The following is a 25,908-nucleotide window of genomic DNA, read 5'->3' as shown; positions in this document are numbered from 1 at the left end:
CTAGAAAGGGGTGCTCTGCTGAGCACCCATCTCCACCACGCCATATGTGTTTTGGTATATGTGTTGCCAATTAAAGCCAATCAGTATGGAATATAAAAGATAATGATACATCATCATCACATGACTCCCGGGATAATGTATAGTGACGTGAGTTCGAGTAATAAGTAGCGTTGGAGTATTAGCAAAAAGTGTATTAAAGAGAATGCAAAATTGTGGAAAATCAATTTAGGCAAAAGAAAACAGGGGGGGGGGGGGGGGGCGATACAAAAAAAAAAAAACACAAATATGCAATAGGCCTAATTGACTACGTTTTGTTGAAAAAGATCACAGACATCACTTCCCATCCCTTTGAAGAAAATGGAAAAAGGGTTTAATGGGGGGAGAACCTCCCTCAATGTGCCCGGGTGTCATTCTTGTGACTACGCTGCAGTGGATTGTGTAACTTTTTTGAAATTAATATGTTGATGGGAGTTCTCCAAGCTCAGAGTTAACATGAGGACGGTAGTGAAATTAGTTGGGTGTTCTGGGGTAGTTTGATATCAAAAGGTCACGTTAGGGTTAGTCTGGGAGGCACTGCCTCGGAGTTTGGACAGCGGGGGCGCGGCCACTGCGTTGTGATTCAAATCAACAGCCAATGAAGAAAAGGGGGTGGGATCCAAATGCAGTGGGTGTTGCATCTAAATAGGATCGACGGGAAGCAATTTCCCCTTGAGAAATTTCGGCCGCCATTGTTGTGTACTGCTGTTTGCCTCTCGTCTAACTTTTTACACGAGTTGCACAGCTCCAGACCGGTAAGAGGCGTGTCCGCTCAGATTCAGAGCGTAAATTACATCCCGCCCACAAATCCCAGGGCTCTGGCCCAGAAGTTCCTCGCCGAGCCGGCGAAAACTTCTGGGAACTCAGATTACGTTAGGGTAAATACATCAAATACACACAAACACATGCACAACAACAATGAAGGGTCCAACTTAGACCTTCCTGTCACATATCCCCAATGGCCTAACCAGAGCCTAATTTAAAAAGCTCTATATCAATGTGCCATTGACTTTATTTACTTTTAGTGCGTACGTGTGTGCGTGCGTGCTTGCGCGCGCATGTGTGAGTCAGTGTGGGCAAAAACGCACAAACCAAAACCCACACTGCAGGATGCTCATGCATAATGCATTATTTAGCATTTAACTTTATAATGTCCCAATTCCAGTGCATACAACTGTTTACTAACCAACTGGAAAGTGTTATAATACTGCATATTAATACTGTAAAATAATACTTAAAGAAAATATCTCTTACATATGACACACTCTCAGGGGTATAACAGGATAGTGTAATCAGAGTTTTCATTATGTAGCCTACTAGCATGTTCCCCCAAGGTTAACATGCAGCTTAATACATTGGAATCAAGTTCAACATAAACAGTACTACCATTTCTGAAAGAAAACACCAGAGGGGATATGGCATCAAAGTTAACACAAATAATAATAATCATACAATACAGTAAGGCCGGAGAGGTAAAATAATGCATATTAACACATTTATCATCTTATCTACTTATGAAAACCCAGAGCCTCAGTCCAGTGAAGGATAAGAGAGATTTTGTTTAGGATCAATCTGTGGACTGACACAGATTCTGTGGAGGGATCCAATTAGCTGTATGACACAATCAAGCCTGTTTATAGTAACCATTCTTAACACTATTCAAAGAATAAGAAAGACTTCAAATAGTCCTAAAGTCAGTGGGCGTAACTAAACATACTGTCTGTCCAGTCTGTCCAGCCTGCTGCACCAGGATTGGATTGTTTTGGTTGGAAATAAAACTGAAGCAACTCCCCATCATACCACATCACTGCTATAGATTATTGAAGCAGTGTCTGAAAACTAACAAAGATGATCTGTGCCGTGGACCATTAAGAATGTTCTATCAGGATTAGCATCTCCAATAATAAACAATGTCAGTGCGTCAACTCCGCCACAGAGATCAATATCATCTAGGATGATAGTATCAACACACTATAGGGACACAGTATATATATATATTTTTTATGATAGTAACGCAAAGGCAATTTCAGGGCATTCATACTAGCTAGCATAGACTGGATGCCTGTCGGCTTAGTGTAGTGACAGACATAGAAATAATATTATGAAGAAACACCAGAGAATTCAGTTATTCATAAAGGAATGGATTTGCTTGAACATTTTGTTTTAAGCCCTGAGGCAATGTAGAGTACAAACCAGGAACACAACCTTTGAATATTTTTTTGTTTTTGTTCTGTATTTTACAACCTGCACTGCACGGTTATTATATTCAAGCTTATTCAAAGTTCCTATTTGGAAAGGTAAAACACACTTAATTTTCAATTTAATGAAATACCCAATGGCATGAATGCATAAGTATGCTCATACCAACAGATTGCGCAGAGGATGCCGATTGTATATTCTGTAAGAATGGTCAGTATAAAAAAAGAACTCCACAGGCTTAACTGGACATGTGTCTCCTCTTATACGAGACTGAACTTGGCTGTTCGGTTTTGCACGACCCCATGCACTTACCCCAGGCGATCCTACCTGGAATCCTAGCACAGTGATGCGCACCGTGTCCCCTACCTTCGCCCTCGAGGGGGACATCAAGAGTTTAGGGCCCTTAGGAGCGGCTGAAAAAGGGAAGAAAGGGGGGGACAGGGGACAAACGAAAGCCGTCAGACTGAGCAAACCCTTACTGGACACCTGTGTTACTAGAGGAGGGAGAGAGACAAATACAATTTCCTGTCAATTAAGGTTATGGGGCGAGGGGCGAGGGATTCGTGCAGGTTCTTTCATCTAAAGGGCTGTGGTGGATTTATTCCCCCTTGGAGAGAAAGGAGACTAAATTGGGTAGATACTCATTACTGGAGGAGAATGGGAGCACACCGGGTGGAGTGTGGAAGCAATGAGATAAGGAACACTCGGGGAGCTAATTCCCTTGTCTTGGAGCAGACAGCAGCCCCCAGATAGCTTCTGTGTGGACCCTCTGAAACAATGGAAGGTTGAAGCGATATGGGGCTGGGGGGGTGGCTCCTGCTGTTCTCCCATTCCATGGAGCTGCTGAAAGTTCTTATACTGTGCAAAGATACATCTGATTTAAATTTGTATAATATCATAAAATGGTACAGTAAGTCATCTTTTACTGGTAAACCTCAAAATATATATTGCACAAGAGATTATATTGAAGAGTTATACCAAGAAAAGTACAATGAATTCCTGGGAGTGCCGGGGGGTTAAATTGGGCCTACATACACTCGTTCTGCATCGTTTGAGTTGATTAACAATAGCCCCTCAGATAACTGCATCACACATCGTGTGATTCCATATGTTAGACATTGGGCTAAAGCAGCAAAAGCGGTGAGATATAAGCTAAAGGCAATCTTATCAATAACAACTATAAATGCACAACCCATGAGTTCCCCAATTAATTCGGTTCAAACTCTTAATATAAATCATTGGGCTGCTTGTTTACATTGATGAGTTAAACTAAAAGGATAAATAAATAAACAGATAAATGACCTTCGTTTTTAGCCATTAATCAAGCTACAAACTGTCCTCTGTGGCTAATGAAGCATAGCCTTTTGTCTTAGCCAGCCACTGACTTCAGGCTTGCATCAGCCTAATGGATTAGGAGTTCTGTTATCACATTTGTAAAGGGGATTGAAAATGTGCCCAGCTCACATATATCAAGTCTATGGATCCTTTCAGAAAAAAATAAAACAGGAAAACCTCCCATATTTTATTCCCAGGTCAGCAGCGGACCTGGATTGAGGTGGCCGTGTCTCACCACATGGTGTTGTTAGCGACAAGCACAACAAAAGCCATGGAGATATTGCATTTACCTTTTATATATTTCAGGCACTTAGCTGACACAGACTTACAAGATCGACTGTCGAATAAACTTCAAGTTTATTCAACAGCGACATTACAAGAGACCAGCAGTTAGGAGAACAAGGTCCCTGGCAGACAATCCAATACATCTGGTAAGAACTTTGCAATAGAGAAGTGTTAGGGAAATAAATGAGGGACTGGCTCTAAAACGAAGCGTAGAGAGACTTTTTGGAATCAGAGTGGATTTCTAAGTGCTGGAGTTATTGCAAATGTTCAACACAAAAACTGTGACATATGAAAACGGACTTATTTACAGCAAAATCAATGCAAACTCACAATATAGGCCTAAGGAGAAAAGGATGAGCAGTTTATGACAGAGAAAATATTAGTATTTACATTTGGCAAAATCACCAACGACAAAAAGTGAGCAGTTTGATATGGCTAAGTGCACCATGCTGGAGATGGACTACACGTCAGGGGCTAGTATTTTGGCACAGATGATGCCAGGCGCCATTGTTTTCCACCACCTACACACAAACGGATGGTTATTTTTAAATATTTGTGTAACGGCGTCACATGGAACTTGTGAGGCATATGGCTGGGGAGGATGATGGCTGATTTCTGGGAAAGCCTCCAACAGCGACAGTTGGCGTTCCTACGTCACCACCTTTGATTAGGGACACCATGCAATGTGAGGGACCTTAACGCAGTGCTCGCTGTGGGTGAGGACCCTCGCCAGAAAAATGAGCCCACGGTCCACATGAGGCCCGTCGCCCCCAGAGACTCACCCTCTCCAATTTACAAGAAGGAACAGTTATCACTTCAGGAAAGGGTCACCGCACAGACGTGCCCTCTGCAAAAGCGACTTACGTCCCCAGGTAGCATTGGGTGTGCTTTAATGCAGAGCCAAAACCACCAGCAGGTTTGCCCCGCAGCATGACAGACTTGTGTGGCTGGAGATAAATGTGAAGGTAGACAAAGGCAACCTGCTGTATTAACTGGTTGACTGATTTTGCAGTGAGAGGAAAAACTGGGGAGGCGCCCAAAGCCAATGCATGACTTACACTCCATCGTACGATGGTGTCGTTTGCCAACAATAGCAAATCTACAAGCTCAACGTGTCGCGATGCCACATGTTGTGAGCTTGTAGATCGGCGGTGATTGGAAGCGATAAAAAAAAAGGCAAAACAGAAAAAAAAAAAAGACAAATAAAATAAAACAAACTGCTGTAAATAAACATGATTGTTTTGCTCACTGTTACTTGCACTAATGTACATAGTGTACTTGACGTAGATAGATAGATAGAATACTTTATTGGCAGTTTTAAAAAATGACAACAGTGTCATAATTTAGGAAAACGCTAACTTGGATTATACACAAAAAATCCGAAGCATGTTTCCATTGTGGTCCATTGTGTGTACAGATGTATACCTTCTATAAATCTGCATATGTGTACTTCATATATAGATGTACGTATACCTTCTATAAATTGGCATAATAAATTACCCCCCACCCCTTTTTAGAACATCCCCCATTGCTGGAAAAGGTTTTACTTTATCTTATCTTATTTTTTCTTGTTCTTTCACTCATTACAAACCAGTATTATCTTGTGAATGTTGTATTTTTTTTATTATTATTATTATTATTATTGCTGTTAGCACTGTCTTGCTTCATGCCACACTAACAGTTTGCTGCTTGTACCTACATTACAATTTACCTATATGAGTGAGTGACAAATACACCCTCTTGATTATATTTTCAGCGAGCGAGACCGTCATACGATGGAAGTATAAATCAGGTTTAGTGTGAAAGGCGTAACTGCTGAGCGAATTCTGTCATACAGCAAGCGTACGAGCTGGGCTTGGCTACTTAAAGCAGAGGATATAATGAGAATGGTATCTTATGAATATGGAAATGCTCTACAGGTGAACACGGATACACTGAAAACAGAAGTGTTGCGCACGGCACACACATATGTCCGTGTGCATGCAAATTATGCATAAACACAGGCATAATGCATCTGCTTACCCATACATACAATACATATATCACTTGCATGCACAGTACACCAATTCAAAGATGAATTGTCACAAGCAAGCAGACAAAGACACTGACACCTACAGTATGCACATAACATACATCACATACAAATCTGGTGAGGAAGTCTTATGGGTTGGATATGAGGCACCAGACCCTTTTCAAATAATTCTACCTCTTTTTATTAGAAGCTGCCTGTCAAATAAAAATAAAAACAAATCCCACCTTAGCTCCATGTAAATGCAGAGGCAAAGAGTTGGTTTAAATTATTGAAATATATACTGCTCACAAATTCAAAACTGGGAAAACAGCGGAAAAACTCAGACTCGGAGCCTGGAGCTCAGGTGTACAGTAGCATAATCAGAGGTGGGTAGTTGAGTTACAGTACATTTATTCAGTTACATTTACTCAAGTAACATTTTGAATAATTTGTATTTGTAAGAGTTTTAAACATACTTTTCACTTTTACTCAAGTACTGTATATTTGTGCAGATTATATATAATATATATATAACTTTTTATATATATTACTATTTAATTTGCCTACTGTAGTTTACAACGCTACCCCTGGGTAACACCGCAGAATGAATTACATTTCCAAACAAAAACTGTATAGAGTATAACTTAATATCATACACGAACACGATACAGAGCCACCTCCCTGACAGAACTGCCAGACTCATTTAAAATATATGATTACAAAATATCTACAGGATTTTCAAAAACAAAGTCGTCATGACCCTGGGGTTGTGGGTTTGACATCAGAACTTCAGTACTCTATATCTCTGCATCGGCAGGTGACACAAACACACAGACATTTGATGCAACTAGAGGTGGGTAGAGTATTCGAAAACTGTACTCGATTAAATGTATTGTTACTTTAAAATAATAATGACTCAAGTAGAAAAGCAGAAAAAGTAGTATTCCAAATTGATCTGATTTATTGTTTAAATAATCAGAGCACAGCAATCATAATCAAAATGTCCAAAATTATAAAATTATAAATACTTTTATTTACTCTAATAGAACTAAACAAAACATAAAACAGCCATGTGCAAATTAAAACATGGCCCGTCTAAACAACATCTATTGTTTAGACAGAGGCTACTTTTTTCTACCTAACCCACAAAAAGTGTCAGTCCATCAAGTACGTTATCTGAGGAAGGCCAAATTGTTTGGCCGAAAAGATGTACTTGTAGCCTACAGACACTTTTTTTTCTTAGTAAATGTTTGTCGGAGCAAAGCTGTGCAGACTTTTTAATTTAAAAACTCTACCCACCTCTGCCATAATGCCATATAGCAGGGGTTCTCAAACTTTTTTATACCACGACCCCATATTATGAGGGATTTTTTTTTGGCGACCCAATCTCCACTGAAGTTTCTTGATCCAGCTCTCTATTTTATCTTTGGCCGACCTCGGCAGATATTGGTAATTGGTCTGGTTGTCTGTCTGTGAGAATGATCTCCCCGGATCGCGATGTAACATTGCCGACGGTAATGTTCTGTTACATCACGATCCGTAATAGAACTCTGCAAGGGTACAGATGGAACCAAATGGACTTGTGGCCCAATGGCCCATGTATTTGTACCCTCTTGCTCTCGGAGTAACAAAAAAGAGCGCTCTATGATCTCGCAGCTGCAGCTCATCAAGCCTAATTTAGGCTCCGTCCCGCGAAGGTGTCGCTCACAGAGAACGGCCGGAGAATAGCAGACCTCCAAGCTTACAACGGTCACATCCGTGATGCCATGTGAGCTTGTATGTCAGCTGTTCTCGGCGCGCAATACTGTTGCGGGGTGAAGTATAATGTCTCGCTAGGAGTGCCTCACCAGCCAACACACAGGAGGCGGCTGAATGAACTGAAAACAACGCTCCCCAAAACAACAGGTTTGGGGATCTGTTGGAGATTGATTACATGAAACAGACAGCCTCAATGTTAGTAAACAAATAATTGGTCTAGTGCCCGTCCTCTTCACGTTGGTTGCGACGACCCCCTTTCCCCCCTTTTTTTGGTTGCCAATGCACAACCCCAACGGCACCTTCCCGTGGCCCCACTTTGGGTCACGACCCATAGTTTGTGAACCGTTGTATATGCTATGGCATTTTGTAGCACAATATGGAGAGGGGACTTCTAAGGCCCAGTGTTGGCCCACATCCATTTATATGTCAAGCACAGAGCTGCTCGTGAATATTCATAAACTGTAATACAACACTGCTCGGTTGTCAGACTGTCGCTCCCTCTCAGGTGGTATTAAATGTCTGAAATATGTATTACTTATGGGCACTGTAAAGACATCCTTTTCACTTCCTGAACAAACACACCTGAGAGGACAGTGTGTGTGTGTGTGTGTGTGTGTGTGTGTGTGTGTGTGCGTGCGTGCGTGCGTGCGTGCGTGCGTGCGTGCGTGCGTGCGTGCGTGCGTGCGTGCGTGCGTGCGTGCTTGTATACATAGCAAAACAGAAACTAAGTGCAATTAGCTCAAGCACAATCAAAAATGTGGGATGTTTAATTTAATCAAAGGTAGCCCTTTCTCTGTGCTGCATCTAAGTACTCGCTTGCATCAGAACACAAGAAGTACATTTATCTTAGACATTTCAAGATGGCTCTAGCCCCAAGCAGCTTTGAGAATGCTTTGAATTTCAAGTGAGCTCCAATTAGAATCAACAAATTCACATCTTCTGTTCTCTATTCTCAGGGTGGTAGAAGAAAAGAAAATATCTAGAGATGCTCTTTCCATCTATTTAAAGAACAAAGCCAGTGATAAATTAATGACTTCAAACGGCACAGAAGAAGCCTTGTCACAATTTTAAAGCCATTGACATTTAGCAAGAGTCTCACACTCTCCTCAGGGTGTGTCACCCATTTTATCTTCAACATGTGTAAAACACAGAGCTGTTCTATTGTCACTGCAACATTGTCATGGGAGGGCAGATCATACCTGTATATCATCTAATATGACTGTTTATATGATGTAATTCCATTCCACCTACATGTGGGACATCATATTTATTACACAATGACAGCTTGAAATGTTTTGTCTGAAGATGTACATTGTTTGAAAGAAGTGACACCCACTTGTAGAAAGTGTTTTATAGCATATCATTAAATCATATGAAGGATTTCTTTTCAAAAAGAGGGAAAGTGACCCAATCAGTGATACACAGGGTTTGATTTGTAAAAAAAAAAAGGGAAAAAAAAGAAAAAGAGGGGGTTGATTTCTTAAGCCCTTAAACCCTATACACTTTATACACCACAATAGGCAATCTACAAGCTGCCACTTAACATGCCGCGTTAAAGGTAGGGTAATTATTTCTTGTGTAAAACAAAGTTTTTCCTTCAAAGGTTAAAGCACTATTTTCTGATAGTATTTCTGATTGCTATGGAGTGTTTGTTCAGTGACAGGGGCCACCCTGTCTCTCCAGCTCTTCAATAAACAGAAAATACATTTTCAGGTGGGAACATTTTCAGCCAATCAGGAGAGAGTACCCATTTATCAGCTTAATTTTTTATAGTGTTCCAGTTCCAATTTTGTCTGCTAATTTGTCATCACTTAAAATTTCACTTGTTTAATCTGTATCCTGTCCGAGTTCTCTTGGGTAAAAAAATTGGTATCCCAACCTGACAATGTATTTTCTGTTTTTAAAGAGCTGGAGAGACATGGAGATCCCTATTACTGAACAAACACTCTACAGCAGTGACAGTGGCGTACCCACCGTAGAGGCAGGGCAGGCGGCCGCCTGCCCAACTAAAGTCTCGCCTCCCCTAGAAGATAAAGTAGAAGACTGACTGTAAACAGGCCAAATGTTAACATATATTTTTTTAATTGAATTGTTAAAGTGTGATATTATCACACATACTGTAAATCTCAAACATATCAGTCTGTCTTCGTTTCCCAAAAGGTAATGCATGTATTTCATTCATTCTGAACACAAGTAGGGATAATGAACATAATCCCACCGGTGATAAAAAACACACACACACACACACACACACACACACACACACACACACACACACACACACACACACACACACACACACACACACACACACACACACACACACACACACACACACACACACACACACATTTTGCTCAATCAGATAAGCACAGTATATCATAGATTGAGCACACAGCCCTCTCTGCCATGAGTTATAGATAATAACAAAATAACCCCCCACCCCGGGCAGAGTGGCCGACGCACGCACGCACGCACGCACGCACGCACGCACACGCACCTTGGAGCTAAGACAATTGTGACATTATGGTGTCTTTATAATATAATTGAGATCTCAATAATATAATTGAGAATGCCAGTTCAAAACTACAATAGTTAAAACCTTCCTCTTTCTGAGGGAAATGTGATTTACACTTTTTTAAACATAAGGTATCTGTGTTTTTTCGGTTCTTGGAAACCATTGGTCTGATCAAATCGGACAACCGGGACAGTGCCCCAGACAGTCAAAGTCAGTGATATACTGTAGATACAGTAGGTAGATAGATATACAGCATGTCCTGAGTCAATGCCACCAATGTTACCACATTGTAAACAGATTACAAATGAACCTGGTCACAGCATTATGAATGGCTTTCCACACAGCAGTGTTAATTCATACATATGTGACTCTGAGTATTTCACTTCCATCAGCCCCCTCTGCCTGTCCACCCACTCCCACACGCACTGTAAAAGAGAAAGGGTCTCTTTTCAAATGTGCACGGAAGATATAAATGTGGGGGTGAATAGTGACAGTAAAAATGAACATCGGCCATGGTTTCACTCTACGCTCCCATCCCCCCTCCTACGCTTCCTGCTACTCTTGCTAGCATCATTGCACAGAGGGTAATGTCTCTGCTTATCACATCGGTGTGGCGTGGCTCATCCACGCCACGATCATGCCAGCATACTGCCTTTGAAGTGATAATGAGATCCGCTAGAAGCCATCTTTGCTGTACACTGACACAAAAAAAGAGAGATTGTCTCTCTTTCTTTCACTTGGATCATTCACCATGAAAGCTTAATGTTTGACTTTTTCTGAAAGTCGAGTACTTAATTTAGCATTCGACATCTTTGCCACATTCTTCTCCAGCTTTGATACTCTGCTGGTCTGCAAACAAATACCCCCGCAGCCACATTGTCTCTCTGTCTTTGTCTGAGAGATGTGTGATGTAGACTGTATGAAAAGATAAAAGGCATACCTGGAGCCACACATTTGAATTAGATGAAGGAGTGGGCGGCCCTCGGTGAGTCTGCGTTTTTCAACAATATCACATCGGCCAGTGAGTCTGTTCTCATTTGACTTCTCTAATTCAGGTTGACTTTTTCAATAATGGCAGTGAGTTAACTCAATCTAGCGACAGACAGCCCGATGAATTGCCCTGTCAGTCACTTTGAGTTTTGCATTCGGCACTAAACTCGGCAATCTGCTCGGCTGTAACGCAATTAAGCAGCATCAAATGAAAATCAGTGTTGCTCTGAGTACAAGTATTTGCAAGGGAGACATAAGGCAGGGAGGGGAAGGAGGTGTGGTTGTGTGGGGGGGGGTACCCAGTCGGTTGCCGAGCGAGACCAGGGGATACGAGGGGACAGCAGGAGATTATAGGGAGGAGAAATGGTGAGAAAGAAGGTGTGTGTGTGTGTGTGTGTGTGTGTGAAAGGGAGAGAGAGAGAGAGTGAGAAAGGTAGAAAGGTAGAGAGAGAGAGAGAGAGAGAGAGAGAGAGAGAGAGAGAGAGAGAGAGAGAGAGAGAGAGAGAGAGAAACAAACCAAAAAGGAACAACCAGGGAGTTCATCTGTGGCGTGTCCTATACTCACCCAGTGTGACCTCTGTCTGCATGGGCATTGAGAGGGCCGGGTGTTTGACCTCACAGCTGAACAAGGCGTCGTTGTCCAGCTGCGGGTTCAGGGTCCAGGTGAGGCGGGCCTGCACCAGCACGGAGCCGTCGCTCTGCGGGATGTGGGTGTGGCTGAAGTAGTAGAGCGGGTCGGTGCTCTGCACCCAGCGAGGGAACTCCCGGCTCACCACCGTCTCCGGGATGACCTCCGTGGCGGGGCTGGGCTCGTGCACCTGCGGCTGGCCCTGGGTGTGCACGCGCTGCGGGCTCTCCGTGTACAGGCGGGACAGCCGGCCCTCCGGGTCCAGCAGGGAGAGGGAGCGCTGCAGCTTGGTGTCGTCCATGTCCCTGTTGATGAGCGGCCGGGCGCCCCGCACCCCGGCCGAGCCGCCCCCCTCCTCCAGGGCAGAGGGGTGAATGTAGGAGATCACCTCTATCAGCTCCCCATCACGCTTGAAGTACACCTGAGACACAACACAGGAGGATTGGGACGTGAGAGAAAGCGGTAGAATGGGGGGGATGGGGCAGAGTGGACAGTACAGATGGGAATAAAAGATAGGGGCCAACAGATGGATAGCAACATATATATTTCCAAACTCATTCTTTACACTCCAGCACACCAGGAAACAATAAACAACCTGAAGAAGTGATTCTAGATAGAATTGAGTTGCCGCTCATGTGAAGTGTCGTTTCTGTATTGTGAGCTGCCGCTACATAGCAGGCAGTCCTTCCATATTATTGGAGTTTCCTCAGCATTTCATGAGTCTATTAAACATCCCTGGCTCCTTAATCCCCCCGACAGGGGATTCAAGCACCCATTTTCGACACATAACCCCCAGATATTAGCATTGAAATAAGGTTGCGTAGTCAGCGCCGGCGGCGTTGCAATTTCAGAAACTGATTTACTTTATTTTCCTTTGTTGTTGAAGAAAAGAAAATAATAATCTGCCTCTTTTGGAGACCTTTGGTCAATTGAATTCAATATGTACAAGATCATAGAGAATGGTTTTGTAACATCATTATTAAATATTCTCTATACATGGCGTACCTGTGCATTGTTTGAAGGTTTTGTGGAGGGAATGGTGAGGCATGTTGAGGAATGTTGACATGATTTCATCTCAAGGACTGATGATTATGGTGGGAAAATATCACTTAAAGTGTGACGTAAGGCCATTCCAATGCCACGCCATAAAAGTGAATGGCCTCATACGTGCACACCGAGAGAGAGTGCAACTTCTGTACGGTATGAACACAACATTACTTTACAATGTCCACTTTTAGTCCATTTGATGGATTACTTTTAAAGTCAAAATGTCTTCTTTGTGCAGCGATACAAAGTTACTCTGCAAGCATTGCTCTAGATCTCATTGCAACACATGAGATCACAACTCTGCACTGTCTATTTTAGAAAGGCAGATACAAATTCAAGGACAGACAGACAGACAGACAGACAGACAGACAGACAGACAGACAGACAGACAGACAGACAGACAGACTGATATGTAACTAATGTTAGGCAGTTTTCAATACCTGGCCTCGGACCACGCCGGGACACATAAACATGGTGGTTCGTTGGCCTAGCTAAGACTAATCTTGGCAGCATTGTGCATTATCAGTACCAGGGTCAAACATGTGAGTCGGTGACCCCATCACTATTAGGAGGCCCCCATTTTGAAATGGCTGCCTCCTTCCTCCACTGGTGATTGGTGGTTCCCTCCTCGATCTGCCTGCACCATGCACCAACACCAAAGCCAAAAGTTTCCTTTTAATGTATAAATAGTTTCAATTAGTTTGGTTTTAACGGTTCCTTTTGGCACTTGTTTGACAGTAGATATTTCATAATATGCTGTCACTACATATTTGTCTCCGCCAGGCCGAAAGGAATGGCGAGAGTATGTTTTACACCCCCATGAATGCAGTCCGACTGCTGTGAAAGGCCTAAGAAGAAATTGCACCCTTTTCATATTGGCCTATTATAGCTCCACCAGGAGGCCACAATAACGTACCTGACCTGGCGGAGACCTGTGCTCCGAGGAACGCTTTTTCTACTTTTCCTTTCTTTCTTTGTTGCATAGATAGGACTGTTTGTGAAAATCTCAGGCATTGCCCCTCATACAAATGCTCCCTCCTTCCCTCTTAATTCTTTCACATATTGCACATGAATGGTTAGAGGGGCCGACTGGGAAACAGAAGGGCCCAGGTTCGGCAATGTATTGAGGTGTCCCTGAGAAAGACACATAACCCCTAACTGCTCCTCCTCCCCTGCACTCAAGTCTATACTTAGGCAGCAATCAGCTGGGTGAATTTCCCCCGCAGGATCAAGTAGGTCTAATTATTATATATTATGGAGGATAGGACATGTGCTTTTAAAAGTATGTCCTTCAATGACAATGGTGCATTGCAAATATAGGTAAAAACATGGTATCATATACTCTTTTGAAATTAGCTTTCCAAACAATCCAAATTAGGACACTGGTGCGCAACAAAGTATATAAATCAGGCATTAAAATCCAATTGCATCAAAGGAGGCACAGGCATCAACCACAAATCCACACTGACCCCAGTCCCTCACAAGCTCTCTTCATCTCTCTTCATCTCATGCCCACTTCCTCCTGCTACCAAAAACTTGTAACGAATGAAAAAAGAAAGGCTTTTTCACTGTGCATTTGAACAGGTCATTAATTAGGTGGAGAAACACATGGATTAGAAATGATTCATGCACCTGCTCAGAAGAAGCTTTCTTCTTGGCAATCTGGTATGTATACACAGTAACACCTGTGGTACACAACACATGAATTAATTCAGAGTGCACCAGCAAGAAGTCCGATTATTTTTGCTTTCAGCATTTAACTTCAGAGACAGAAAATAAATATTATATTGGCTCTAATGTCTATAATGATAAAATACCGTGCCACTGTGTGCACTACTGTGGACCGACAGGGGGGTGGCAGAGACTCACTGGAGCAACAACTCCTCACTGCCACCCGGATTTTAAAGACTGCAATCAATGAACATCAAAGACCTGAATGAGTGGGGTGACACACCTGCGGCTGCAATGAGAGAGTCAAGTGCCACCGCTGTCTAAGTTCAATTTGTCTACTTTCCTTTTTTATTACTATGATGATACAGATCAAAATAGGGAAACGCAATGTTGTAAGCGGTGCAACACGCTGAACAGATACGTATCTGCTCAGCGTGTTCTAAAATTGTGGGCCTTTCAATGATAATTTAAGTCACCCTTCTATTAAATGAATCAATGAATGTGTGTCACATATTTGAATATGTCACCCTAAACAATTCTTCATACATTTTGGAGACTGAAGCAACAATTTTATGCTAAGCATTACATTGTTAAAATCGAATTTCCATCAAACTTCTTGTCTGTGAAAGAGATATGACAAAATAACCATTGGCGTTGTGTTAAAATTGGAGAGCAATCAACAAGTCCCTGCTTGAAGTTACAGTACTAAGCTGGGGATGTTTCTAGCTGTGACTGGCATTTTGTGTCTCAAATAGCCTGCTAATATTTCACAGTAATTTACTTGTGTACGTGTGTATATAATACCAAAATGAGCACAATTCTTACACATTATGATAATGCAAAATCTAGATACTATACTTCTATACGTACTGTATAGAAGAAATTACCCCATGCAATTACCCTACCTGCACCAGTCTCATATTAGTATGTTTGGGCACACAAGTCTAAATGTTCATTTACTGTTTACCGGACATTTTGTATCTCTTAATCAGAAAAGTCTGAAAAGAGTAAATCCTGATTATGATTTTTCCCAAAGAATTCCTCTGGGGAATGAAGCCAAACTGCCTATCAATACTATTATTAACATTGCCTCTAAATATAAAGTATTTTCGGGGTGTTGGATATGATTAGAAAAGAGGTGGCATATTTTCTTGTAATGGGGCCTTTTGAATATTTTCAGTGATGTTGCTGTATTGTCCGTCACATACAATACTGAATGGAATAAAGGACGGACATGAAGTGATTATCAGTCATGGCCATGTTATAAATCCCCAAATGCCTCACAGTCCATTGTGTTCACGCATACATTGCCTGTGCACAAACCACTGCATTCTGAAATTAATTAGCTCAGGTGAAAAGAAAGAGATGTAATGCGAAGCGCTAGCCCAGACACAATGCCACATGATGGTGAAAGGTGAAATGTCACGAGGATAGCTTTGCATTTTTTACTATGAATAGACAGTGATGAAAGCACTTGCACTTTGCATCCTGCCAGCATTCCATCCCCTCATCTCCCCAGCTCCTCTCACTAACATCTCAAGTCCAAAGCCTACTGGAAATGTAACAATAAAACCTTTTCTTTTCAGCCATTGGCCAAAATACACCTTTATGTTGGCACAATTAATCATGCTGCTGTCAAAGGGACAAGGCTGTAATTTACATGGTGACAGAATTACTCAACAAGGAAGGAAGAGAAGAGGTAGGCAGAGAGAAAGAGAGAATGAGAGCATAAGAGAGAGAGAGAGAGAGAGAGAGAGAGAGAGAGAGAGAGAGAGAGAGAGAGAGAGAGAGAGAGAGCGCGCACAGATGCGTACGTGCGTGTGTGCATGTCTGCGTGCGTGCATACGTGTGTGTGTGTGTGTGTGAGAGAGAGAGAGAGAGAGAGAGAGAGAGAGAGAGAGAGAGAGAGAGAGAGAGAGAGAGAGAGAGAGAGAGAGAGAGAGAGAGAGAGAGAGAGAGAGAGAGAGAGAGAGAGAGAGAGAGAGAGAGAGAGAGAGAGAGAGAGAGAGAGAGAGAGAGAGAGAGAAAGAGAGGGGTAGAACAGACAGATAGATAGATAGATAGATAGATAGATAGATAGATAGATAGATAGATAGATAGATAGATAGATAGATAGATAGATAGATAGATAGATAGATAGATAGATAGATAGATAGATAGATAGATAGATAGATGATTGGAGCTTTCACAAATCTGGTTCTTATTATTAACAGACATTATCTTTCCTCTTTTCAATCAGTGGTTGCTTGTGCTCGAAGGGTGTTCTAATGACTGTTACAGGGAAACTATTATCAATATGCCACGGCAGAGGCTTGTTTCCATGACATCAGATGAGGGCAGATCTTGAAATACAATAGCAAGCTCTTCTTACACACTACAGTCAATGCTATTTCTCAAAATTACCTGGACATGGCAAGAGTAGCAATGTGGTTTAATAACCTGGCTATTGACAAGAGACAAAATGTCTTTTTAGGACTTTAGCGGTGAAAAATCATATTATAGCAGTGGGGTGTTCCACTGACTAGGCTTAACTGGACACATTTAAGAAAAAGATCTATAAACAACAGCAAACATTTCAGTATTCAAACCACTGCCAGTGTGTCTGATATCTAAAATATGTAAGGTTATCATTCCACTTTGCAATTAAAAGCAACATTATTATTGTATAGTCAATGACAGTGTCGCTTTTGAGTGGGAGGACTTTTGAGAAATTTGAGATCAGTACAGGTCCTAAAACCTTTTTACCAGGCACTTGTATTTTTCTCATTCCACCAGAAGAAGTGCTAGATAATTGGTAAAGTAAAAGTGGATATAGTCAGAGGTCACAAGGGTGATTTCAACTAAGTGAACCCACCACTCATACAGAAATTGATGTTAGCCTGACTCTGTTTACGTGGAATGAATCCAAATTTAAGGGACTAACTCTCTGGGCCATATTTTGTTGAACTTTGGCGCAGGCTGCAAACACAGCACTTATTGTGTTGGTTGTGTTTCCTCTCCAATCTTGTTAGTTAGATGAAGCTTATCTGGGCGCTAAAGGCTGGTTCATGGTGCAATTAGTCATGGGTGTGTTTTGGGCATTACATTAATTAAACAATTCAGAGTCGGCTCCCATTACCTTCATCAGCAATGCTATTGAAACGACAGATTTTGCAAGTTGGTGGAGATGCAAACTGCTGAGGAAACTTGCATTCCACCAGCTATGGGAGCAGCATAAATAATGTGATATAATGATGTGAGGAGACACAGGGGAAAGAAAAGCTCGGCTCACAAACATCAACTGGAAAGGAGAGGTAGACGAAAAGCATGCTGCTACGGTCAGAATCACTGCGGTCAGAATGATCAAAGCGTAATGTCTCCTCATGTCAGCTTAAAATGCACATGCTCATTCTCAGTTAGGTTATTTCTTAACTGCATATTAAGGATGCAGCGGGAAAACACACTCTGTGCGCCCTCGGATCCACATTTGGATTTTGATGTACCAATACCGTATCTACAGAAACAGATAAAGAATGCCAGCCCAGGAGGCTATGGATTCAGGACATTCTTACATGACGAGAGGCATTTTAACATATTTTATCAACAATAAAATGTAGACAGGCTACTTTTTTTCTGACCCTTTCTCTTCCTCTCTCTCTCCTCATCAGTCGTCTTGTGGAGACGCATAATAGAGGCAAATCTTTTGTTTAAGTCTTATTAATATGATTTATGAAGAATCAAGTGCTTGAAAAGAAATGTATCTGCCGATATTCATGTTTTTATTGTAGGCTACCATATCACTTGTCACTTAAATTGTTTGACATGAGTGTTGTGTTGAAATCGGAGGAATTCTTATTGCAATCAGTGTAAACATTTTGTGAACCCACCTTGGCGCATCTTAAACCTTACCCAATAATGTGCTGTCTAAATAGTAAGAAAATATCTGCACTGTCACTGCGTCGGTAGTTAAGACAAACTAAAAGCTGGTCTTAGCGCAAATTGCAAAAGTCAGTGGTAAGATAGCAGTGCACCCTGATTGCACCAGACCTCACCTCATTTTAAGACCACACCCATGGGCAGAAATAGGCGGAAGGTAGTTTATTATCTAAACAACGTGAGTGCCGCACAGGCATAAAAATGACATCTGATTCGGTTCAAAGATATCAATGATAATCGTGCTACCCCTTTGCGCCATCTTGTGCCGGGCGGAAGATTTAGGGCCCTCTGAGTTTTAAGCAGCTGTCAGGGCTGTCAGACATGAATCCATGGGGAAATGTCAATGTTTTGACAAGTTCATTGTTTCAGAATTGTGCTCTCTTTTCCTCACTCATTCCACCCCCTTCTCTGGCTCTCTTTTTGTCTCCACCAGGCCGAAGGCATGCATACTGTACTACTTACGCCAAGTAAAATGTTCTCACATCAGCCTGTTATCAGCGCCATCAGGAGGCCGATGTTTGCTAAACCCATTTTTTGATCATTCTCCTACAGATTTTGTCCAAACATCACACACATTGGTACACATTATCTCTATGGTGATTAGGACGTATCTCTAAGAGTTTTCATATTCCATATTGATTGGCTAAGATTGGCATTTAAAGTTTGCAGGAGTGGCCTGTTTTGAACAAAATGCCTCAAATCATGAACACAGCGTCCGATTGCCGTGAAACATTGCTGGCCCACAATAACCTACCTGTCCTGAGCAGAGACCTGTGCTCGGAGGAGCCCATTTTTCTAGTTTGATTATGTTTTTTGTCATTGGCCACTTGTTATAATAAAATATCCCATGTAAAATAGGGTTGTCCGATATTGGCTTTTTTACCGATAACCGATATACCGATATTGTCCAACTCTTAATTACCGATACCGATATCAACCGATACCGATATATGCGGGGATTATTGTGATTAGGGTAAGCTCAAATTTCATATCACACACACCATATACAGTAAGAACTCCTGTAACTTATTTATAAAGCAAAAAATAAATAAATAAATATTTTTTTTTTTCAAAAACCGATACCGATATTTTCCCGATATCAATTTTTATGCTAATATCGGCCGATAATATCGGGAGGCCGATAATATCAGACATCCCTAATGTAAAAGAGACCCTAGATCTCAGTAGGACTATAAAAAAAATATTGAAAGAAAACCATTACCAAAATTCCATTCCATAGTACCATATATGTAGGTTAATACTCTCAATATTAATCAATATGTAAAAACATGCTGCATAGGGAACAATACTGTGCAATATGTGACTTATTCACTTCCATTCATAATTCTCACATCAAAACAGAGATAACTGAGTGACTGAAATACAAAGGAACAACAATGGTTCTGTATCTATTAAATGCTTGCTTTCTTCATTGTAAGCCACCACTGAGACTGGGCTCACAAAGATATGATGTTGAAAATCCAGCTGACAACAGCTCATTTTACAATAAGCCTCCAGGCAGCGACACCCATAAAGACAATGCGTTTCATTAAAAAAAGAAAGAAAGAGAGCGTTTGAAGTTCCGATCATAAGAATCTGTGCCAAAGCTGCTACATCCAAGCAAATACTTACAAAGCTAATAATGAGGTTCTGTTACAACATAGCATGGCTGTGGATAGCAGCATATATAGAACAAATGTTCAGTTTAAATGTAATATTTGTGGCCATTGTTCAAATTGAAGAGACCAAGTATAGTGTAGAATGTAATGCTACAGTATATGTCGAGCCTACTGTACAGTATATTGTTTAAAGCTATAGTTCTACTTTGGTGTTTCTTCTTATGCTGTGACAGCAACTAGTCAGCTTTGATAATTTTGACACAGTTGGAATTGTATACAGTATAACACTGTATACGATAACAGTACTATACAACTTCGCACACTGTAAAATGAAATTACATTATGGCAATGATACTATTCTTGAATCTAAGCCTTTCTGTATGTAACAATGATTTATATTTGAGTTACAAGCAATCTACTGTAGCTCTCAAAATATATTTCTCACAAATGACAACAGAACAGCAGGAAAAGTGAATTACTGTAACTTGGTGGAAATAAACATGAAAGTAAATATCTCTTAGTGGAGTTAAAGCTTATTTTTCAAGGTATTATTTCTATGGACCACAGCACAAGATCTCAAAGGAGATTAAACAAACATTTGCAGCGCTGGATAGTCTAGAGAGGCATCCAGTAATAAAATCAATCAATGAACCTTGTTCCAGATTCAAGATTATACGTTGATGTTACATCTCATATTTGGTTTTGGTTCCTCAACATTCTAGCAGCAATAACAACAATAACAAAAGATGTAATTAAGAATAACAAGTACTAAGGTAAGAAATAGCTGAGCATGATGTACATAGCACATTGAGGTGCTTGAAGGTACTGTGTGCATAGGTGGATTGTTGTCAGTGTTCATTTACTGGGTTTTGATTTAGTCCTGCAGTACAAGGCCACTTTGGCAGGTGATGATCAACTCTCCACAGAAGCAATTTAACTTTTCCAGACATAAGTGTTTTCTTTACACTTGGGCTGCATGTGTACTACAGTACAGTAGATGCTGCGCTTGGCCGTATCCCCTACTGTGCAACCTGCCTGAGATATACATTGAGGAAGTAAATTGCCCATTGTAAGTTCTTGGCTCATTCAAAAGTGTTACATGTACATGTATAAATCCTTCTATAAATGAACACAATCTCTGTGTGCGAGTGGGTGAGTATCCCCCACATACCTCGAGATACAGATATCTTCATTTGTGGGTATAAAAGGGACAGACAGACAGACAGACAGACAGACAGACAGACAGACAGACAGACAGACAGACAGACAGACAGACAGACAGACAGACAGACAGACAGACAAGACAAGACAAGACAAGACAAGACAGACAGACAGACACAGCTGACACGGAACTCTGTATGATATGGGCATAAAAGGGACACAGATAGACAGATACAGCCTGTCTAAGGGTACAATGGGTACAACTGGTATAGAGCACCGAAGTCCTGACGTCACTGCCAGTAGAGGGCGCTTTTCGCAGGTTTGTGGCTTTACTTTTGTGTTGATATCCTCATTGGGGAATCAAGAACTGTGTTCCAAAAATAAACACACCACCCTGGCGATTTTACTCATATGGATATGAAGCATCGACTGAAGGTGTAAATGTACACATTCACCCAAAGAGTAACACAATATAAACACTAGAAACAAGTCAAACAACAGAAACAAGTGTGTTTATGTTTGGAACACAGTTTTTATATGACGTGATCTAAGATTCCCAAATGGGGATTTCAACACAAAAAATAAAGCCACAAACCCGTGAAACAACGCCCTCTAGTGGCAGTGATGTCAGACTTCGGTGCTCTATAGCATAAGTGGCGAGGCATGAATTTTCAACGGGGAATTTTCAACGGGCCTTTCAATCGGCCTAGTAAAAAAAAAAGTGTATATATATATAAAAATAATGTGTGAATCCTCGCTTAACAACAGGCAGCGTCAGTTTATGTCATAAACTGAAAATAACAGATCTACAAATCTATGGATAAGTCAGGCATTATCACCCATTTGTGTTCACTACATCATTTGTTGGTTGCATCGGAGATCAGAAAGAGAATGAGAATTATTTTTATTGTCAAGTACTGTGTGCTAGCGCGTATGAAAATATAGCAGTCTCTGTGACGTTGGTGCAGTACACTGAAAGCAACAGTATAGAGCAGAAACATTTTCAATAATTTATAACTGCTTACTCAAATAAAGTCATGGGTAAAGTTGCACAGTCTGTGGGGAAAATAGCATTGTGCCCAGATCCCGACTGAACACGGTCCACGCCTCATTTTAAGATCAACACACCCCCACGCACAAAAGTGCTGCACGGAAATGTAGTATCTACTGTACACAACCTGAGCACAAAGCAGTTGCAAAGTTGCAAAATAAAAGGGATATAGCACCGGTATAGCGCTTACAGAGGATATAGGGCCCTGAATCTTTGCTGTTACATTCACTTAGATATACACAACAAAATATACCAAAACAACATAATGTACAGTACATAATGTACTCTATCTATATATCCACTCACTTCAACTTGCTAAAATGATTTCATATTTCCCTGTCTCTTTTTGGAATGGCACAGTACCATAACTCATTCTGTGAGAGGATGGAATTACCTTATAATACTCAGTACATGAAATCCACTCCTCTCTCCATTGCCATTTGAAGCAGTTAAGTGTTCAATGTGAGAAGTATACCAACGGATGTTTTTCAAAGATAGTGTTCCTGGTCAAATTACCACAAAATGGTTTTGCAGTAAAATGCTTCAATGGCCTTGCAAAGGTAATATCAGATAACCTTCGTTGAATTCTCCTTGAATTAAGCTATCATTGGCGCAAAAAACATTTGATCTATTTATTCAAGTCAAATGCACATACATGGAGAAACCTCAATATCTGGCAATCCATCAGTTTCCAAATGTCCTTTGAAATGTTTGTTCTGTTTCTGTCAGTCAGTCCGTCTTTCAAATGTCCTTTGACATGTTTGTTCTGTTTCTGCCAGTCAGTCTGTAGCGTCTAAATGTCCTTTGAAATGTTTGTTCTGTTTCTGTCTATCCGTCCGTCTGTAGTCCGTCATTTTTTCATTCATGCAATGAGTGAGAAAGGGCATTTTGCCAGTAATGGAGGGGGTGGGGTCCAGTCAAAGTGGCCAGACAATACAGTACCTTTCAGATCTCATTTCCTCTGTCAGGGGTTGAAAAAAGAATCCAGCAGTGCTGTACTTTTAATGGCTTACGACTTCCTGTGATACCTCAGCGGGGAGTACCGGACAAAGCAGATACCTCACTCATAGCTTTCACATAATACCGAGAAGTATCTTGGTTGAGACGGAAATCACGTTCACCTTGCATTCACCTCTCACCGTGCTCATATAATTGTAGGAGAAAGGAGTGTGAAGGGTCTGGAGTCCATTACCATACACCCACGGACAATGATTAATGACTCGGTGGGGACGAACAGCAAGTGTTCTGTACTTAGACTGCTTCTGTGGACTCATGTCACCACACGCATGTGATTGCAGATATCTTGCACTGCCTTATCTCGCACTTTAAGCACATGAACCCTAACGTTCCTATTCTGGGCATGTAATAGGTGACCATTCGACGAAAATAGAAGATCCACAAGCTCACAATGCGTTGCATTGCGACTTGTTGTGAGCTTGTGGATCTGCTAATTTTGGCACAGAGATTTTGTGTAGAGGGGAAAAAGGAGGGAACCCAGTACTGAGTCCAGGTTATTGAAGTATATAGGGTTTAAGTGGTCAAAAAGTAAAGGTTTTGTTCTTACTGTGCACATGATTGTGTGTGTTCGCATTCCATGTGTATGACTGTTAGTGTGTGTGTGTAATTGTGTATAAAAAAGCGGGTGCCTAGGTGTGTAATGATAATTCCATGTGCAATCATTCCTATCATGTCACTGTGATTAGATGAATTACCCTCACAGAGACCATAAATAATATTAATAGCTATGTTTCTTAAATGTGATCTACCTTTTTAAATGGTTACATTGCATGACTACATTGGCATCGGCAATCAGTCATATCACAGTATTGCTAATGGAGGCGACAGCAGCATTCTATGACAGCTCCTTCAGGATGAGTGCAGGGATTTACTGTACAGGCCTGTACTTGTGCCTGGTTTATTCAGTCGGGTACTTCATCTGTATTCATACATTTTCTTTTCCCCTCATTTAGTTTTGTGGTTTGTCTGAAGCTGGAAATACTAAACAGATGCTTCATGCTTGTGTGTCACACTGGACACATCTCCTTGGCGCTACTGTATGTGACCATTGAAAACCCATTTGATGTGTGGCTTTTTGTTTTTGCTAAGAGTTGAGCCTTTTTTTGCTTCAAGCTCTGACCATAAAAACAAAACAAAAAAACACCAACAACAAGCCAACTCCCTCGGAGCACTCTCAGGAGCACGCAATGGCACACCTGTGTCGTGTATGATTAGGACAAGCAGTGGAAAACCGAGCGGTTCCCACTGGACAGAGTGAAATGCATTCCCAATAGCAACTCACCGATGGGGCCGGTTTGCCTCCTCTTGCAGTGCAGACAAGAGTGAAGTTCTGGGCTTGGTATCGACTGAACGGAGCCGGGGTGTTCTCCGCCATAACTGAGATGTTGTTTGGAGGCGCTGTGGGAAAACAGACCGTGACATCATTTCATCAATTAGCCCATACGAATGAAGTGGGGGATGCAAAGGCGGACATGAATATTTTCCTAAATATGCAACCATGAAGTACCTACTATACAGCATGTACAGTATATAAATGGCGTAGTACCTACTTTGATGATCTATAAAATTGAAACTGAGTGGTTGGGGCCATGGGTTCAAAGACAATCCCTGGGGCTCATGGTGAGCTGGATGAGGCTGGTTAAAGGACCACATCTCATACATACCATATCACTACCCCACCGTCTGAATATCTCTGGGGATCCTCACATGTATGTCATGGTACAGTATACAGAAAACATGTGAGCAAGACTTCACAGCGGTCTACTGTATGAGCACAGGGGGAGGAGAGGCAGGTAATGAATGGAAATCTCCCTCATCCGCCAGAAAATCTGACGTTGGACATGCAGTACTTTGTCACTGTGGAGTAGCTTGTCTTATGAATGTGGGTTATTCATGCGCACACATAATCTCACAGCTTCTTCTTTCTCCATTCAATATCAGCAAGCAAGTGAATGAAGGCTAACTATAGCACATGGTCTCCAGCTGCACAATTCCCACACACTCCAGGCTCAGTTGATTCTTGAAGAGCCACGTTATCCACTTAAACCCTATATACTCCGTTGACCGGGATCTCCCAGGGGTCTATACATAAAATCCTCTACATGTAGATCCACACCTGTTAAAAAGCTCTTTCACCATACTAATTCCCAGTACAAGTACTTCGGGCCAAGCAAGATTCTGTAGTATACCTGCTTTCTGGTTTTCTTTTACTAATCCCCTTGTGTTACTACCTACTTACTATTTTTTATTATTATTGCTAATATTATTGTTATTATTTATCTATGAGTTATTATTCATCTATCTATCATTTATCTATTTATCTGTGAGCATTAGAATCACAGTGAAGCACATCTTATCCATCTACATAGATGCTGAAAATAGCAGATATACAAGCTCACGACATATCACAATATGCTATTGTAACCCAGGTCATATAGACTGGTTACCAGATGTATTAATAAATGAGGATATTCTGTCAAGTAATGTCACTATTGAAGAAACAGAGCAAGTCTACCTAACTTGACTGGCCTGGCAACAACAACCCTGCTGCTGACAGAAAGCCAGCCAAGGAGACTGACAGATGAATTCCCCCAATCAGACAACACCCCTCAATTAGTTGTCCCGCCCCTCTCTGTCACTGCCCAATTCTCTGCTGTGAATCCCTAT

At 41.4% G+C, this 25,908-nt stretch overlaps 1 protein-coding gene across 1 annotated transcript in view; it reads right to left on the bottom strand.

The window, feature by feature from the left end:
- Positions 1–25,908, bottom strand: part of igsf21a (immunoglobin superfamily, member 21a) — a 270,100-nt gene that overhangs the window by 10,018 nt on the left and 234,174 nt on the right. The window contains exons 5-7 of the mRNA XM_084061419.1: positions 24,524–24,639; positions 11,698–12,181; positions 2,563–2,648 (exon numbers count right to left, since the gene is read on the bottom strand). Of these exons, the coding sequence (XP_083917545.1) occupies positions 2,563–2,648; positions 11,698–12,181; positions 24,524–24,639 (686 nt within the window). The remainder of the gene's footprint in view (positions 1–2,562; positions 2,649–11,697; positions 12,182–24,523; positions 24,640–25,908) is intronic.

Source organism: Gymnoscopelus microlampas, assembly GCF_963454915.1.
Source record: "Gymnoscopelus microlampas genome assembly, chromosome: 7".
NCBI lineage: Eukaryota > Metazoa > Chordata > Actinopteri > Myctophiformes > Myctophidae > Gymnoscopelus > Gymnoscopelus microlampas.
Note: the sequence above shows the minus strand (reverse complement) of the source record. Positions and strands in the feature narration are given on the sequence as shown.